At 38.2% G+C, this 19,543-nt stretch overlaps 1 protein-coding gene across 3 annotated transcripts in view; it reads right to left on the reverse strand.

Annotated features, from left to right (window-relative positions):
- Positions 1-8,972: 8,972 nt before the first annotated feature.
- Positions 8,973-19,543, reverse strand: part of LOC124267071 (ninein-like) — a 101,918-nt gene continuing 91,347 nt past the window's right edge. For all 3 annotated transcript variants that reach the window (XM_046701903.1, XM_046701901.1, XM_046701902.1), the window contains 6 exons: positions 18,865-18,978; positions 18,043-18,150; positions 17,061-17,117; positions 14,496-14,688; positions 13,977-14,098; positions 8,973-13,671 (listed from right to left, as the gene is read on the reverse strand). In XM_046701903.1, the coding sequence (XP_046557859.1) occupies positions 13,474-13,671; positions 13,977-14,098; positions 14,496-14,688; positions 17,061-17,117; positions 18,043-18,150; positions 18,865-18,978 (792 nt within the window). In that variant the 3' untranslated portion in view covers positions 8,973-13,473. The remainder of the gene's footprint in view (positions 13,672-13,976; positions 14,099-14,495; positions 14,689-17,060; positions 17,118-18,042; positions 18,151-18,864; positions 18,979-19,543) is intronic.

Genomic DNA, 19,543 nt, shown 5'->3' on the forward strand with positions numbered 1-19,543 from the left:
ATTTCAAGAGATCACAGCCATTGGGGTTTCTCAGGTTTTATAAATATCATTAGTATATGTTAGTAGCCAGACCTGTTAAATTAGGTTGAAACCTTTAAAAAAAAAGAAGACAAAATTCTAAATTTTATGACAGCTGGCCTGTGATACCACAATCACGGATCAAGTAAAAATGTGGGAAATAAAATATTGTGTTAAAGGAGGTCAGTAAATTTTCATGCATAGTTCTCATGTGAGAATCCATGTAATTACATATTCTATATCTGCCCTAGGGAAAAACCCTTTGTTTAAAACCCACAAGCTTTACTCGTTTAGAACAAATTGCAAATTACACATAAGAGAAACAATTAGAATTAAATGAAAAGTGCATTGGTATCTTAGCCATGCTTGTTGAATGTTAGACATTAGAGTCAAAAGAAAACCTTTACTAAGTACAAGAGTGAGATAAGAATATTTTAGTCAACCATATATCATGCTATTCTTCTCTTTGTCAGTCTTGGAACCTGCTCAACAACAAAATATTGGTGGATGAATTCTGATTTTGACATATGCTGACATAAAAGTCATGCTTAATCTGCAGTCAACTTCATCAGCTCCTGATTCATTGTGACTGTCACAATGATTCAAAATCTGATGAATAATGCTTGGATTGGTTATGCAGGTAGTCCAATATTAGCTTGCTCTACTTATCCTTAATCATCATGGATGTATAAACTATAATCCATCAAACACGCAATTATTCTCACATGAGAAATACATCATCAGTAATTATTTGTTGGATAGACTAGACTTCGGAAGGAATAAACATTAGGTTTAAAGGTCACAGTGCAGTTATGGAATCAGAAAAAACAATTACATTGCATTTTCACGTATATCACTAATAAATGCATTTCAAAGAATTATTCAAGTTTCATCAAGTTGGATATATTTCAAAAAGCTCCTTCTTAATGAGTATTGGTTATATGCAGACCTTTAAATTTGTCATGATATGATAGGAGATAGATGAAGATGACCTTGGCAAGGTGTGCATAAGTAAATAGACTAAACAAGACAGTTGTGGGGATGACAAATAGCGCGGTGTGGATGGTTCCGTCAGGACCGGATATAAGCAGACGGGTAAAACATTGGAAGCTCTTGTACTTCCTCCCATGGAGACAGCAGGCAGGAAGGTTTGAGCTGCTGCTGTAAAAGCAGAAGCCAAGTATCCCTTGTTTGAGCAGTGCTGCTGCTTAGTCCCGTCGGCACCATCCCAACAGATCCGAACGCTGGCTGTTGCCGGACAGCAAGCAGGGCTGCCATCCACAACATGTTAAAGTGGGGGCAGGGGAGGGGATGTGGCAGGGGTTGTGACCATAGTGAAAAAAGCAGGGCACTTAAGCAGTTAAGCTTGGAGATTAAGACTGGAGTCCTGTTAGCACAGCCCAGAGTTGGGCTGTCATGACCTGTTTGGTGAGGTGGACTCGATCCAGGTACTGGGAGGGGTTCGGATTGAATGTTACAAACCCGGCCACCCAGCTGCCCCTTGACGATGTTCCTGATACAGCGGTTCAGCCTTTTCCGCTTCAGCTCAAGGGCACAGATGTCATTGGCTCCACACCACTGGAGCCAAGGCAACATCATCAACCAAATGATGGTGGCAGCCAGGCAGCGCAGGTGGATGTATAGTAGGTCCTCGTACATGGCATCATACAATGCCTTCGAGGAGACCGCACACAGGTCATTCGATCTGAGATGAATCAAGATGACACTGGATGGTTACTATAAGCCAAAGCAAGGGTTAGAGTTTAAAGTTATGTGAGGGAATTGTAAATGCTCCCAACATACCCATTTAGCAAAATAATGCTAAATGTCATCATTATGCTGCTATTATGGAATGCAGAAATAATACAGGGCCTCATGCATTGCTACGCTGGATGGTTACTATAAGCAAAGGCAAGTGTTAGAGTTCAAAGTTATGCGAAGGAATTGTAAATGCTGCCTATAAATCCATTTAGCAAAATAATGCTAAATGTCAGTAATATGAGTGAGTGCGTATGGTTTTACGCTGCTTTTGGCAATATTCAAGCAATATCACAGCAGGGAACACCAAAAAAGGGCTTCACACATTGTACCCATGTGGGGGATCAAACCAGGGTCTTCGGCGTGAAGAGCAAACGCTTTAACCAGTGGGCCACCCCACCGCCTCTTATTGGGTTATAAAAGTTAGCTACTCCTATCATTTTGGCGACGTCATTTGGAACAAATCATTGTGTATAAAGACTGTTGTTCTCTTGGAATGGCTGGATCTTTATTCTGACATAAGTTGGCAAATGTTACCATGGTAGTTATACAGGGGAGTTAACCCCATAAAGTATTAAAGAGGCAATCACAAAGTGACACATACATCAGAATCACTAGGACTGTAAAGAAGTATGTCTACCTTTGAATGCATGAGTGTGTGACTGTGGGGGTTCTATCCTAAAGTATGGCAATTATAGCATCAGAACATTTTGATTTTCTAGCACACAAGGTCTGAGCCCATTCTGCTGGGTGAGGTAATAATCTCAATAAAAGATACACATGATCGGAGAGCTCTAAAATTATTAATCTGTAAAATGGCAGGCAACGGAAAACCCAGTTCAGAGGAAGAAGTGACACATAATGAACCAGGCACATAGACACACACTGTAATGGATGAATATTCCAGTGGTCATTCTTTACATGAGGTATTCAGGACAGAAGAATCAATTAGCACTACATAATACTATAAGGCCCTCGTATCCAGCAGAACAGGCAATTCTTCCTTAAGGAAGTCGTTACAACAATACTGTACATAACACAAACTGACTACTGTTTCAGTGGAAATCACAGGCCCTCGTGTCTTTGTGAGGCTTAAAGATGTTAAAATAATATTTAACATTTGAGATGACTCACGACTGGAAATGCTTCACAGTACAGTACATTGTGACTGGAACTGAACTTTTATTTCATCTTAGGCCGCAGACACCGGCATATGAGGTTACATCTGTGTCATACATGAGTTTGTTCAAAATTGCCTCTGTTCACCCAGTAGGAAAATGGGTACCCGGTGGAAAAAAGTCATATGACTATAACCTTCTAGCACCTAACAGGCAGCTTGGGTTATCCGGGGTAATAATGGCCTTGAGTGTTAGCGCTATGAGCATACCTAGTGTGGAGTTTGGCGCTATATAAATGGACACATTATTATTATTATTATTATACATACATACATACATACATACATACATACATACATACATACATACATACATACATACATACATACATACATACATACATACACACACACAGTTATGTACAATATCTATACAGATGAATAAACAATACATTATATGTATACATACACACATATATATATATATATATATACACACATGTATATATATACATATATATACTCATACATATACACATACAAACACACATACATACATATTAGTGTTGGGAATTGGTTAAAATCTCATAATTGATGATTGGTTTATTACAACCGATCAATCGTTGAAAAAAATTGGTTAGCGTCATTAATGAAACTTGTTAATGCACATAAAAATAAGGAAAATAACGTAGTTCTTTTGGTTTTTTGGGCAAATTTCACATCTTTAAAGGATGATTAGTATGTCAGGAACATAAATTTCAATCATGACTTGAAACGAGCTTGTAGTGATTATGAAATGTAACAGACAAAACCAACCTTGTGAAAAATATTGTTTATGAAAACAAGTGTTGCAGAATTGTTTGTGTTCGATTATGAGAAAACATTATCGATTGCTTGGTCGTTTAGTCACTGCGACCAATCTTCGATTATTTCAATTAATCGGACCACCACTAATACATATACATATATGCAAATAGATTGCATTACAAATAAAGTGAATATATAATTCATATATCTACATGTAGGAATATTTAGATGGAGTATTCTTACAGACGATTCTTATAAACATTTATAATAATAATAATACAGAGTAAAGCAAGTTTTCTGAGAATACCTATCTTATTGCTATTGAATAATGTATACATTTTATGAAAATTTGGTCTTGTATAAAAATATGGCTTTAAATGTTTAACTCTTGCATTTACAAAGTACGAACAAATAAATTAATAATGAAATTCATCGCCAATGTCATTACCATTACAAAGTTTACATAATCTATCACGTTTTTGAATATTGCTCCAATGGCCTGTTTCAATCGGTAAGTTATCATTTGCTGTTTTATAACGTAACACTGCCCTTGAACACTTATCCTTTAAAATATACAAATATTTACTTAACCTTAAATCTGAGTTTGATAAGGAGTTATAAGATACCTTTTGATGAATGTTCTACCGTAGATAACCACACTTGCTTATACGCATCTTCTAGTTTACATCTAACTGTATTTTTTAGTTTATTAAGGTTTTCAAAATTTGGGAATTCCAGATATAACTAAGTCCAATTTTGTCAAACGTATGTTTAATATTCATTATCCATTTATGCTTACTCTTTCCAAAATGCGTGTCGTTAAAAGGTAATTTAAAGATAAGTAAGGATAATTTGGAAGAATTACCTGTTAAAAGTCGACCCCAAAACGAGGTGAGGTAAGGAGAAATTGGGCTTAAAGTCGTGCTGGTGAATATTTTGCTCATATGACGACGTGCATGCGTGTGTATGTGTAGGTGCGATTGCTTGTACTAGCCCAGACTAAGCTGGTTTTATAGTGCTAGCCCACTGAGATACCATGCCGCAGTGAAGCATGAATACCCTACTCAGACACATTATACTGACTCCGAGCCGACCAGTCCTTGTTGTACCCATTAATGCCGAGCTCCAGGCAGGGACCAACAAGTACCAAGTTTTAAAGTCTTTTGGTATGACACGGTCGGGGATTGGAACCCGCCACCTTCCGCTTTCCGGGCGGACGCTCTAACCACTACACCACGGAGGCGGTAGACCCCAAAACGAAAAAATTCTCAACTTCACATCAATTGCAAGTGGGTATCTACCAAACTCCCCATACAACATAACGTTTGGGGTGATTTTTCTTAACAGTGCTAATTGTTTACAAAAGTTTAAATGTACTTTTTCCAATAATGATGTATTTTCAAATCCCCAAACCTCACAACCATATAGAAGAATCGGCAACACCATGGAATCAAATAGACGTAATTGTAATTCGTATGTTAGATGCAGTTTCCGACCTTTGCTAAGAATAAAAAACATTGCTTTTGTGGCTTTTTCAACAGCTGTTCCTTTTATTACTGTAAATCTTCTGCTGTTTTTGAAAACTACGCCCAAATATGTGTATTTTTTAACATTGTCCAGAACGTTATTTCCAATTTTAAATGGGATTTTGTGATCTTTCTTTGAACAGCCAAATATTAAAACTTTTGTTTTAGCAATATTGACATTAAGTTTCCATGTGGAACAATAGGCATGAAAGAATCCAACATTTGCTGAAGATCGTTGGGGTTTGAAGCCAAGAGAACGGCATCATCTGCATATGATAATACAAACATTTTGATATCTTCTAACCTATCATTGAAATCTACAGGTTTAAGCTCCACACCTTTACAGAAATCTTTATCAAAAGACATTTCAGTATCATTCATAAAAATAGCAAATAATGTGGGTGATAAATTCTCTCCTTGGCGTACACCAGATCGACAGGGAAAAAGTCCGTAAAACCATCTTTACATAATATACAAGATTTTATATTTCTATACATGTTGTGTATAACTCAAAAACATTTACCAGAAATTTTATTTGCCAGAAGTTTTTGCCAAAGTCCCACGTGCCAAACATTATCAAAGGCTTATTGGAAATCCAGAAATGCACAGTATAGTTTCTTTTTTTGGCATTTTAGAAGTTCTGAAAGGTTAAACAATGTGAAGATGTTATCGATTGTAGAATAACCTTTTCTAAAGCCGGCCTGAGCCTCTGATAAAATATCATTATCCGACAAGGCCGGACATTCGGTGTTGCCCTCTCAAACAAGCCCAGTCATTAGTGACATATTGTACCAAAATACCAAAACATTCTGAAAATCTTTTCTGATGATTCCATCACAATCAACACACAGCCAGACCTTTACAAGGTAAACCTATTTGAAGCTTCTCCTGTTTAGCTGCCAGAAATTCATTCATGTTCCTGAAGGACACCACCTATGAGGTCCAGCTTCTCCAGGGGCCCGTTTCACAAAGCCCTCTTACCGGTACAACCTCATAAAGCAGGTCGTAGACCACCTCTTACTTTTTTACCCTGTTTCACAAAGGCCTCGTATATTTACACTGTGCCGTAAACAGCCCAAAATTTAGGACCCCGATTGACCTGTCGTAAATGCTTTAGGAGGTCGTAAACACTACAAAGATGGCATCAACGATTATGGCACTGCAAGTGATTAAAACAGGCTAACAAAGAAAACCTGAGAAATTTTGAGACAGGTGGAACGTGCTCGACACTCATGTTGTTTTCTAACTGTGCAGAAAGTTAGAGCCCCAACTGAACAAACCTACAAGGCGTTCACATGCTATTCCGACCTCCCTACAAGTGTTGTGTACACAGAGGTATTTGGCAAAAGGGGTTTTCCTCAGTGAAATCGGGGATCTCCATGGAGTATCCCAAGCTAGTGTGTTAAGAATACTCTGTGACACCGCTAGTGTTCGCGTGTATCTGGACTTGATTAAAAAAACCTAGGTGCTCCTTCCTCTTCAACCCTCACTTTGAAGTCCAATAAAATGCTAAATATATCACGCACACAAATATACTTCACAGTTTTGTATTCTGCGGGAAATTCCCTGTTTCTTGATACCATCCACTAAAATCTCAGACAAAGCTAAAGTGCTTAAATAACTTTTCAAACTAGGCTTCATCGTAAATGTCACCATTTTATACACAATACAAAATCACGATTCACAGCATTATTTGTTGTACAGTGTAGACAGTATGTTTTCAAATATGAAAATCGGATAATTACTGGGAGTACTGAATTTCAAAAATAACATATTAATGATAACTGAAATCAGTTTTTCATGATACCACTAATGATAATCTGAAACGCTGCCGATGAACCTAGAATCGGTTTGGATGTTTTCGAAAATATACTTACACGAACGCCGACGCGCGCTTTCCGCCATATTGGATAGTGTTTACAAAATCACATCTCATAAAGGCCGGTATTGAGAGGCCTATTACATCACGTATATTTCATAGTCAGCTGCGACAAATGCATCACTGAATTCCCCATACATTTTAAAATCAAATCACAGTTGGTCTTTGTTACCAATACCAACTGGATATTGGGTGTGAAAACAAACGCTGTGCTCGGAAGACTGCGCTACTGTAGTTTGAAATGTAAACAAAGAAAAAATCCGATTTATACTGCGTAGCAGCCGGCTATTCATTGCTTGCAATGGCTCAATACTTTAGAATATGTATGGAAAGAGTTTCATAGCAAGAAAGAGGAAATTAAAAATAGATACAATGCAATGATTTGATACTTCATAAGAAATTGTCAAAGTTTCCGTGCAGCGTGACAGACTTAAAATCACACAGAACGACAACTGTAATTATCAGCATTTCTGGCTTCTTCTATTACTAACAAAGAAAACATATAACAATACACAGATAGTCAGAGTCACTCTGAATACTTACATTTCATATTTATGTACAGACGATCCCTGAAGCAAGGGAAGAGTCCTCGCAAAATCCTGTGTACCCTTGTCAGCGAAGCCGCCATTTTGTAAGAAATCGGTCATCGGTTGTGATGTCACACATCAACATTGTTGTAGTACTACATATTAGGCAATATCTTTGAGGTGAAGGTCGGATGAAAAAAAAGTAAACACAATCGTCCTATCCTTCTGATTACACTTTCAGTACTATGATGTATATTTTGCGTATCATTCAGATATTTTTTTTCATGAAACCAATTTCAGTAGATTCTACCAGGGATACTCTACAACATAGTCTCCCTGATTCTACCTACATTTAGCCTTGTTCAATATCACATCATACATGGATATAGGGTATACGTTTTTATTCTTTGAAAGTTTTTGATTGTTTGAATAAAAGTTACAAAAGAAATTGACACATTTAGAGTATCACACCATATTTTAAACCTTTACACAAGTGTTAGTAGATCAAGCGTAGCCATAACTGCAACATTGACTTTAGGTCCTATAGTGTGCAATATTCAATAGATCGGGACTAATATTGCAGTTTCATATGAACAAGTTAATGGACAGCGATTTAATTCAAACCTTAGAAGTAAAACTGATAATATTAATGGAAATTATTTATACATTTTATCTTGTAATCTTCAATAGAATTTAGTGAGAGAATCCAAAATAATTCATTTATTGATATTTCTTTACGATAAGATAACCTGTACATTGAATTAAAAACATAACATTTGCATTGTTATTCAAACTATTTCTATTTTGAAATACTTTGGGAATAACAAGATAAGCAGGTGCCCATTCGGTCTCGCTTTATGCGTTGCTATGCAACAAAGTACCTCTTATACAATGTACGACATGGATATGACGTCTTTGTAAAACGGTCGTAAAGGAGGTCGGAAGAGGGTCGTAAACAAGGTCGTAGGGGATACGACCTCCTAAATTTAGGAGGCTTTTGTGAAACGCGGGCCTGGATAGCTGCGTGAAACTGAAGGTTCTGCCAGTTTACACATGCCATACGGGTACACAAAATCTGATCAAGACAACCAGTTATCCAACTTCCGTTTTAGAAGAAGCAACAGTAGCCAGGTGGGTCAGATCCCTGGCTTTGTGTGTAGGCGATTAGGTGCCTCATCCTGACAGTGTAGGTTCAAACCCCAAATATGGCTCAACTCCAAAAGGTACTAGAATCTGTCGTTTACTGAGAATGTGAAATACCAGATATAACTTAAGTTACATCCAAATGCATGCCTAGAACAAATGGATTTTGGCTTGATAAGTTCAACACAACTAACACATAAATATATCTCACTTTTATTTTGTTTCTTTACAGGCCTTGATTACAGGTATAAAATCAACAGCAGACTGTCACAGTCTAGTAGCAGTGTGGCATATCAGCATAACAGACTCAAACACTTGATAACAGAGAATGGATGAAGACAAATTAGTGATAGTTTCTTGCAATATTTATTTTATCAAAGGGCTGTGAAATCTTATGTTTTTTATCCATCTATATATCTCACTCAATTCCTGACCCTAAACACATAAAGTAATGTTCGGGTAAATCAGTGAGACAAAATATACTCCAATTATACAATAAATAAGAATAACTGTAACTCTTAAACTTTCCTTATTTCAAAAATGTAGGTATATGTGTATCATTTTCCATGTGTAACAGTATTAAGTTCAGCTAGGTTTGAAACTTGAAAAGTTAGTTACACTAATTCATTGAATGGCATTCTAGAAGTTGGGAAGTACAATAATGACAAATTCTAGTTATAACAACTTATTTTTTACTAAGCGTAAGTGTGATGTTTCCATACATAATCTTGTTCAATTCAATGCCACCTCCTTTTATCATGTTACATTCCAGACTGGAGTGCTTGGCAATGGTTCAAGAACCTGTATCGAAATGTCACTCTTATGAAATTCATCAATTTGTTATCCTTACAATTTGTCATTATTTCAAACCACCTTGAATAAGATTGTCTATGTTCATTCATCGTTCACAAAAATTTTAAACATGAGTCACATAAATTTGACAACACATGGTTAAACACATTCATTTCCTTCCCTCTTAAATAAACCATAATGATATGATGTGACTGTAAATGCCAACACATATTATGCTAGTAAAACAACACAAAATCCTACATGTTAATTACAACCCATACATGTTAAGTCCTATGTCCTAATATAAATGCATCATTTTATAAAGTCATCTATTGATTCTTTATCAGCTTCTTTTCATACATTATCACATTATATACTTAACTCAATTCTTATGCAGAACATGTAAATACTGTCAATCATGAAATTAATGCAACACCCAAATAATGGGAATCTTAACCCCTAGCCTAAATGTTTCATGAAATTAATGCAATTAACTGTGCCTCAGTTACAAAAACTAATCAGGAAATGATAACACCAACTTCACCTGTCAACATGAAATCAACAACAGATTACTAACCTCATATTCAAATCACATTGGTCAGGTCACCGACAAAGATAAAACAGATTCAAGCTATTGTTACAAATGTTGCCGAAATCCGTGTGAATGAGATTTGTGTATTCACCATTACAGCTTTTGCTTAACCAGAAATGTTCACTGTGTAGGTGAGCAGTGTTTTGCTTGCAATTAAAGTGAGTGAGTATGGTTTTACGCCGCTTTTAGCAATATTCCAGCAATATCACAGCAGGGACACCAGATATGGGCTTCACACATTGTGCCCATGTGGGGAATAGAACCCTGATCTTCGGTGTGACAAGCGAACACTGTAACCACTAGGCTACCCCACTGCCCTGCTTGCAATTAAAAGCAATCAGATTATTTGACAGGTTATGAAGAACATGGTCATGGTTGTGACTGGCATAAAAGCTTCAGAAATTTGTGTAAACTGATCACACTTGACAAGGAACCACTGATTACATCTAATACTCAATTACTTTATTTGTTGTAACCTTTGTTATATTTACCACTGTTTCCGGCCAGGCCTAGTGAACCTGACATGATGATACACTCCAATATGTCCACAGAAGCTTGTGTCACTTCATTTATGCAAGCAAGAGACACTCATATTTTTGCTCTAATTTCATGATTTACAGTAATTGATTTACTATCATGTAATGTATATGTATATTAAATATATTTCCAGAAAATAATTAAAACAAGACAAGCAAACCAAGCCTGACAAGAAAATATAATTTATCATATAAGTAGTAACTTGACAGATAAATAACTTCCTTAACATCCCACTTAACACTCAAATTAAAATTTGTTAGTGTGAATTCAGCTAAATACAAACTTACAAATTATTACATGCATATATACAAAACATTAAAACGAGGAAATATAAAGATAGTAATAGCACCATAACATTTTGATTCTCAAGTAACATAATTACCTCAGAGATTCTGTCAACAGACAGCAGTTATAAGATGTGTGCATCATGAGAAGATGAAATATATTCATTTTAATCATTTGATAAATGCTGCATCTTTTCTCATTTACATGTGGTTTAATTAACATACATGTGGGGATAGAAAAACTTTTTAAATCATACACATTGTGGAGCATTATTCATTTGCGATTCTTTAAGAAAAATACCCAAGCTATCGTATGTGTCAAACCATCATCAGCATCTAAATTGCAGTACAGTGAACATATATACTTGAGTGAGTTTAGTTTTACGCTGCTTTACGCAATATTCTAGCAATATCATGGCAGGGGAGACCAGAAATGGGCTTCACACATTGTACCCATGAGGGGAATTGAACCTGGGTCTTCGGTGTGATGAGTAAAGACTTTAACCACTAAGCTACCCCACCTCCCCATATAAACTTGAATTTCAGGGAATATATCTTGGTGCCCATAGTTTCAGGACAAAGTGAGTGCCAATTGGAGATATCCCGCAGGTGCCACTGTTTCAAAATGAAATTTAGAGTTCAAGGCATTAGTCAGTTCTGTTTCACTGTACATGCAAAATGCTTAAGTCTTTCAGATGCATGGTTTTAACTATCTAAGAATCAATGTGATGCTATGCTACTTCTGCTCTGGCAAGAGGTCTTGTGGTTTACAAATAATTGAGTCATATTATAGTCTCTCTTGAGTGAGTGAGTGAGTATGGTTTTTACACTGCTTTTAGCAATATTCCAGCAACATCCCGCTGGTAATCTCTTGACCAGCTGTATGTGTTGTTTCACACACTTTGACTGAAATGCAAAGTTCTTTGATTGTTAACAATTGATATACATGAAACAAGACATTGAGACCTCATTTTAAGAAAGCCTGTTGAATTATGCAATGAATGGTGAACAAAACCATTACATTTGTGAAATTTTGAAACTTGATATTTAATATTTTTCTGATTGTGTGCCATGGACTCAATTCAGGTCAACATCAATTCTGAATTTGAACTAATGCATAAATAAATACAATTTGAAAGTGAAAGAAATATCTAATTTCTGTACCCTTTGCATACTGACCTGGAATGTAAAGAGTCACAATAATTTGGCAGTGTACAAAGGGTAACGCTTATACAAGTAAAAATAAATGAATGCTGTCATGTCAGGGAATGACATAGCTAAATTCAAGCAGACTCATCACAGGTGTACAAACTACAATACATAATTCATAACATTGTCACAGCAAGTAATTTGTTTGATAAACCTTTTGGAGTGATGAACACGAGAACAAAGGTTTACAGATAGTGAATGGATGGACATGGAAGTTGATGACAAGAACTTTGCTTTCGAATGTGTATCACTAATTAATCAAATATAAAATACTTCAAGTACAATATCCTCAGATCTATTTCAAGAAGCACCAGATTGGTTAATAAAAAACCATACTCATATCATTCTTCCCCTATCATTGAGAATAAATTATTTGCTTAAAATGACCCTGCATCTTCTCTCTGACATTGAGGCAGACATTTACTCTATATTATGCAGGAAGGTAGCCAAGGATGTTATCCTCATACAGACAAAAATCACAGATTTTCAGAAACATATAAACACTATGACCGGAATGTTTATCACACCCTGTAAACACATATCTACCCTTGAATGCATGAGTGAGTGAGTGTGGGGTTCTATCCTAAAGTATAGCAGTCACAACATGGTGCCCAAACACAGTCTGCACACACAAGGTCTGAGCCTGTTCTGCTAGGTGAGGTAATAATCTCAATAAAAGATACACATGATCGAGGAGCACTAAAATTATTAATCTGTAAAATGGCAGGCAATGGAAGATCCAGTTCAGGTACAGTTCGGAGGAAGAAGTAACACATAAAGAACCCGGGCACATAGACACACACTGGAATGGATGACATTTGGATGAATATTCCAATGGTCATTCTGTAATTGAGGTATTCAGGACAGACGAATCAGTTAGCACTACATAATACTACTGAAGGCACTCATATCCTCAGATACAACAAACATCTGCAGAACAGGCAGATATTCCTGAGGGAAGTCGTTACAACAATACTGTACATAACACAAACTGTCCACTGTTCCAGTGGTAATCTCATGTATCACTTGTAGTCGTCTTGAAGCAGGAGCATGCAACACAAGCACCTGCATCCATTGACAATGTCTCTGCATCCGGCATCATCTTGTATGAGGCACATTCACTTTATCACATTTCATGGTCACAGCCAAGGTCATTAAGGCATAAAATGTCTTTCCATTAAGAAAGTATAAAAGTATCTTTCATCACATTTCTTTAAAAATAATCTCTGGAAACGGGGATGTCCATTCTCAAAGTGACATATTTCAAGAGAATTTGTAGTGTAATCATGCATAGGCATGTGCAATGTTCTGGCATGCCTGGTTGATGACTTTCTGTAATGATGCACACTTTCGCTCTACATGCAGACACCGTTTTTCTGCTTGTCGATGCCGCTCTTCGGTGACCTTCACCTTGCTGACAAGCTGAAGGTTCTCCATGTGAAGGTCATTGACCATCATGTTCCTCTCGGACAGAGACTCGTACTGAAATGATACAAGTACAAACTGGTCAGCAATATCAGAGTTTCAAAATGAGTAATTAAGGTACGATGCCTTGGCAATACTTTTAGTAGTATCACAGTGGGAAACACAAGAAGTTGACACATGTTCACCAACACTTTTCAACATGAATACTTTAACCACTTGGCTACCACATTGTCCTGTTTCGAAGATAATTGTGCATTCTGAAGAAATGCCACAGATCAACATTATCAGGTGTAATACAGTATCATTCAGTATTCATGTCTTGTCAAGTAATACTGCCCCTAAGGATGACGAGACAGACTTACTGTGGTCATGAGTTTCTCGGCCTGTTCCTTGAAGAGGTTGTGGTAGTACTCCACCTTGGTGTGCAGGTCCTTCTTGTCTGCCTCCAGCTGCTTCACACGCTTCTTGTGGCCCTCCTTCAGGTCTGTGCAGTTGAACAGTCAGTGTTAGCTTCAGCCCAACCACAAATATCAGACCATAAACAAGTCACTCTTTTATCATCCATACTGGTCTGGCTTTCAGTTGTTTCTTGGTCATCAAATAGTAATTGTAACTGCCCTCTCAAAAAAGCCCAGACATCAGTGACATATTGTGCTAAAATCCCTAAATATTCTGAAAATCTTTTCTGATAATTCTGTCACTGAAACTAACAACTTACAGCCAGACCTTTACAAGGTAAAGCTGTCTGAAGTTTATTTGTCTCAGACATACAACTTACTTCAAGCAAGCAATTCAATCATCTGTAGAATTAATTCCTATGTCACAAACACAAGCTTCAGTTGAGCTGCCTGAAATTCGCCACGGTTCTGAAGGACACCTACCTTCTATGAGGTCCAGCTTCTCCTGTATAGCAGCCTGAAGTTCATTCATATGTCTCTGCTGCTCCATGAGCCCAAGCTGGAGATTAGTGAACTGTTCCAGATCCACCATGTTCTTTGTGCGGTCTTTCCATCGACTGATCTCCTGTAGATGTCGTGACTGCGCCACACTCAGGGCCGTGCTTGCTTCCAGTAGCTACAAAAGTAATTTGATATTCCAGACTCCATTATCTCAACCTACAGGAAATGTCCAGAGATATCCAGACATTCGAGATAACAAGGCATAACCATCTAGGCACATCAAGTAACAACACTGCATACACAAGTGTTTGCCACTAACATGGCAATGTCCCCTGCCAATAAAGAAGAATGAAATCTAACATATTCACTAGTTTTGATATTTTGGTCACATAGAAGATTACATTACGTGTGATGTAGGTTTTAGTCATGGTCACTTCTCAGAATCTTCTCTTAACTCTGAAGATACTTCAGGAATATAGTAGGTTTGAATGTATAGATGCAGATGCACATATCCACTATCAGTGTGTAGTAGGGCTGGGACGGGTCCAACTTTTCTACCCATGTATCCCAACCCCTATTACCCCCACCCTACCCTGATACCCATTATGTTAATTACTGAAATCAAATTTGTAAAAAATGGAAATATATTCTTCAGCTCAGAGGCTAAACTTGGGTCAACGTTTTATGAGATATCGCATTTACTTAAAGGTCACATGCAACGTAAAACACAACTTTGCAGATTCTGATACCTTTCGGTATGGACATACCGAAACAAAGCGTCAAAACTAAATTCAACTTATAAAGTTGAAAAATAACGCGATGAAAAAACCCGCGCGAAATCGAAGTTCAAACGTTTCACTAATTTTCCCCAGACTTTTCTGGGGAATACGGGTTTCAACAGCTGGGCTGCGCTCATAGCACGTGCGCAGTGAAATAGGTTCGCGTAACTAGGAAGCGGGTTGTCTGGTGAATACTCGGTGAAGGCTTTGGTGTGAGCTATTTTCATAATGTTTTATTGATATCTCACAGGCGCGAGCTTTTTATATGTTATGACAGTAAATAAACTGTTTATATAATTTCATTTGTCTATTTCACCACACGTTCTTCTTACCGAGTCACTTTCTTAGTTCGATACTTAAAAGCAATGTCATTATTTAGCGTTGACACAATTTCTAACTGTGATATAGATATGTCGCTGTCACAGACAAAACTTGATTTATTGACACCTGTGTGTCTGACTGCCTGTCTGCTAATGACAATATTCAATACACAACTGCGATCACTGACCACATGCAATTGAACTTAACACCAATCAGGCTATACACCATAAACAAAATGCATTGATTTATGGCCCGAGTTCGGTCTCTGTCACATTATGTAATTACACAGACAGGCAGGTGTGATACTTGAACACATGACATGTTATGATGTCTGTTGATTGCAAAATGTTATACACAAAAAATGAGCATGTATTTACAAAACCCAACATCTCTATATATACACACACAATGAGCCGTGAAGACGGCTTCTGCTAATGAACCAGCCGTTACACTTGAGTGCACACCCACCCGCTCTGACTGGGTTCGGTATCCCGGCTGCTTCGTTTCGAAGGAGGTAAACCCAAGTACAAAATATTGCACTTTTGATTTGCGATTATACGCTTATTATTTTGTTTATTTGTTTTTTCATAATCAGCAATGCATATTATATGTCATGAAGAAGTGATAATTGTGTTTTAATTATGTTTGATTTTTGGGTTGCATGTGACCTTTGAAATGTGGTCAATGTGTCATGGTGACCTTGAAGATAAGGTCAAGGTCACCCAAATCGACTGGTGTCTGTGTAATCCCCTAATGTAGGTTGTCAACAAATTTGAAGACACTATGTACAACAGGGCATGAGATATCATGTTAGCAAGAATTTGAAAAGAGGTCAGTGTCATGGCGACCTTGAAGATAAGGTCAAGGTCACCCAAATCGTCTGGTATTTGCGTAATCCTCCAATGTAGGCTGTCACCAAATATTAAGACATTGGGTACACCAGTTCATGGAATATCGTGGTCACAAGAATCAGGACATACATACAGACGCTGCTGAATACATTCTCCCGTTCCGGTTGGGGACAACAAGAAATAAAGAACAACACACCAATATAACGACAAATTGAAACAAACTTTGCCTGCATTGATTAACAATTACAAATTTTGCACCTTATTTGTCAATTAGTCGTAGCAGCAAGTTCAGTATTTAGTCTGTCAAGTTGACAAACAACAAAGTGCCAGTCTCATCTCAAGCATATCAATTAACAGTCTTGATATTGTGAGTAGTGTCATGAGTGTACTGATTCCTTTGATCTCTTTGATTTGCACTTTCTGATGAAACCAGGACCTAAAGAGAGGCAGTTGGGACTGGAGAATAAGTTTGAGATCTTGGTTGGTACAAGTACATTCCAGATACAAGATGAAAGATAATGAGGTTTGACTGTGTGTTAAAATAAACAATTACATAAGACGGTTTTGCTCTTATTGTACTCATGTGACATCTTTACCTTGTCAGACACCTTCTGTAACTTTTTCTCCAGCAGCTTCTTCTCATCGTGAAGCTCCTTCAAACACAGAAGACAATATGTGCAATCATTCTCATCGATAGGAGTGAGTGAGTGAGTTTAGTTTTACGCCACACTCAGCAATATTCCAGCTATATGGCGGCGGTCTGTAAATAATCGAGTCTGGACCAGACAATCCAGTGATCAACAGCATGAGCATCGATCTACGCAACTGGGATCCCATGACATGTGTCAACCAAGTCAGTGAGCCTGACCACCCGATCCCGTTAGTCGCCTCTTACGAGAAGCATGGGTTACTGAAGATCAATATTCTAACCCGGACCTTCACGGGTGCTCATCAATAGGAACCATTTCCTCAAATCACCAGTACAGTCAGTGAATGAATGCTGTTGAATGCCTCAGTCAGCAATATCACAGTGGTCTTAACTTAATCATGCAAAGAGGTGAATGAAAGCATCAGCACGACCAATACAATAAGCGATGGACGACACAAACTCAACTCAGTCATTGAGTGTGACCACCCACTCATTACTATCAGCTCTTATGACTAACACCCCACAGTAATAACATGTACTAAAGGGCAATCAACAATATTGGCCACTGCCTCATGGCAGGGCTATCCTCCACCCATTACAGTGATTTGTGATCTCCACTGGGCAACATCTACAGATACATGTGGTATGTCCTGACGCCTGCACTAAACTGACTGACTGACTGCTGTTTTACGCCGCTTTTAGCAATATTCCAGCTACATCACGGCTGGGGACACCAGAAATGGGCTTCACACAATGTACCCATGTGGGGATTCGAACCCGGGCCTTCGGCGTGACGAGCCAACGCTTTAACCACTAGGCTACCCCACCGCACCCTGCACTAAACATAGTTGTGACTCCAGCTAACAAAGTGTTCTATGTTATAGACATGGACAACCATCAAACATGTCCTCCATGAGCTCATGCTGTACCTTGTCCTCCCTGTGTTTGGAAGGTCTCGACTCCTGGATGTGATCCTTCAGAGAGTTCACCTTTTCCTGGAGCTCAGACTTTTCACGTTTCATATTGCTCAGATCAACCTGCAACAAAGAGGAAGCCTCAGCACATACTCTACTTTCAAGTCTTTCACAAACGAAATGGGTTTTTTTCCAAGATGGAGGACTCCTTTCAACAAACTGGTCAATATCTCCATGTATCCACTAAAAATACTTCAAAGGAGGAAAACCCGTGAAGGTCCGGGTTAGAATGAGCCTTCAGTAACCCATGCTTGTCGTAAGAGGCGACTAACGGGATCGGGTGGTCAGGCTCGCTGACTTGGTTGACACATGTCATCGGTTCCCAATTGCGCAGATCGATGCTCATGCTGTTGATCACTGGATTGTCTGGTCCAGACTCAATTATTTACAGACCGCAGCCATATAACTGGAATATTGCTGAGTGCAGCGTAAAACTAAGCTCACTCACTCAAAGGAGGAAACCATGTAATATTTTCAGCACAACAGGTTACACATGTAAGTGTTTTAAACACCTCAAAAAGTATGTGCAATACTCCAGTTCCAGACATTTGATCTTCCAGAACAATGACTGGCATTTTCTTTTGAGACAAACTTCAAAGAAGACATTAAATTTATCTTTCTTATATTACCAATTATTATGTCTATAAGTGACATTTTGTGCATTTTTAACTAGCTGTTTCTCCAGGAAAATCACAGGTCTCAGTTTAAAGGTCACAAGGAAATTCCTGCAACAGGACATCTTCATGCCCAGGTAGGATACCACATGCTGAAGCTCACCTTCAACTTTTCTGTCTCTGTGCAAGCAGCATGAGAGTACTTGAGCTTCTCCTTCAGCTCTGTGACCTTGGATTGAAGCTGGTCCCGCTCTTTCAGCAGTTGTGTCTGGGTGCTCTATATACAACAGGGAGAACATGGGTTGCAGAAGTGATTTAGGGATGCTTTCTATACAATTGGGAGACCATGAATTATCACAGAAGTGGGGTTTGGGCTGTTTTCTGTTCACTAGGAAGAACATGAGGGATCACAGAAGTCAGGTCTGACTGCTCTGTACACAACATGGACATCACAGAAGTCAGGTCTGACTGCTCTGTACACAACATGGACATCACAAAAGTCAGGTCTGACTTCTCTGTACACAGCATGGACATCACAGAAGTCAGGTCTGACTGCTCTGTACACAGCATGGACGTCACAGAAGTCAGGTCTGACTGCTCTGTACACAGCATGGACTTCACAGTAGTCAGGTCTGACTGCTCTGTACACAACATGGACATCACAGAAGTCAGGCCTGACTGCTCTGTACACAGCATGTACTGGACAGAAGTCAGGTCTAACTGCTCTGTACACAACATGGACATCACAGAAGATGGTGTGGTTGGGCTACATACAACATGGACATCACAAAAGATTGGGTGGTTGGGCTACATACACCATGGACATCACAGAAGATGGTGTG

The sequence above is a fragment of the Haliotis rubra genome, unplaced genomic scaffold (genome assembly GCF_003918875.1).
Source record: "Haliotis rubra isolate DU_JTF1 unplaced genomic scaffold, ASM391887v1 Scf13, whole genome shotgun sequence".
Lineage (NCBI taxonomy): Eukaryota > Metazoa > Mollusca > Gastropoda > Lepetellida > Haliotidae > Haliotis > Haliotis rubra.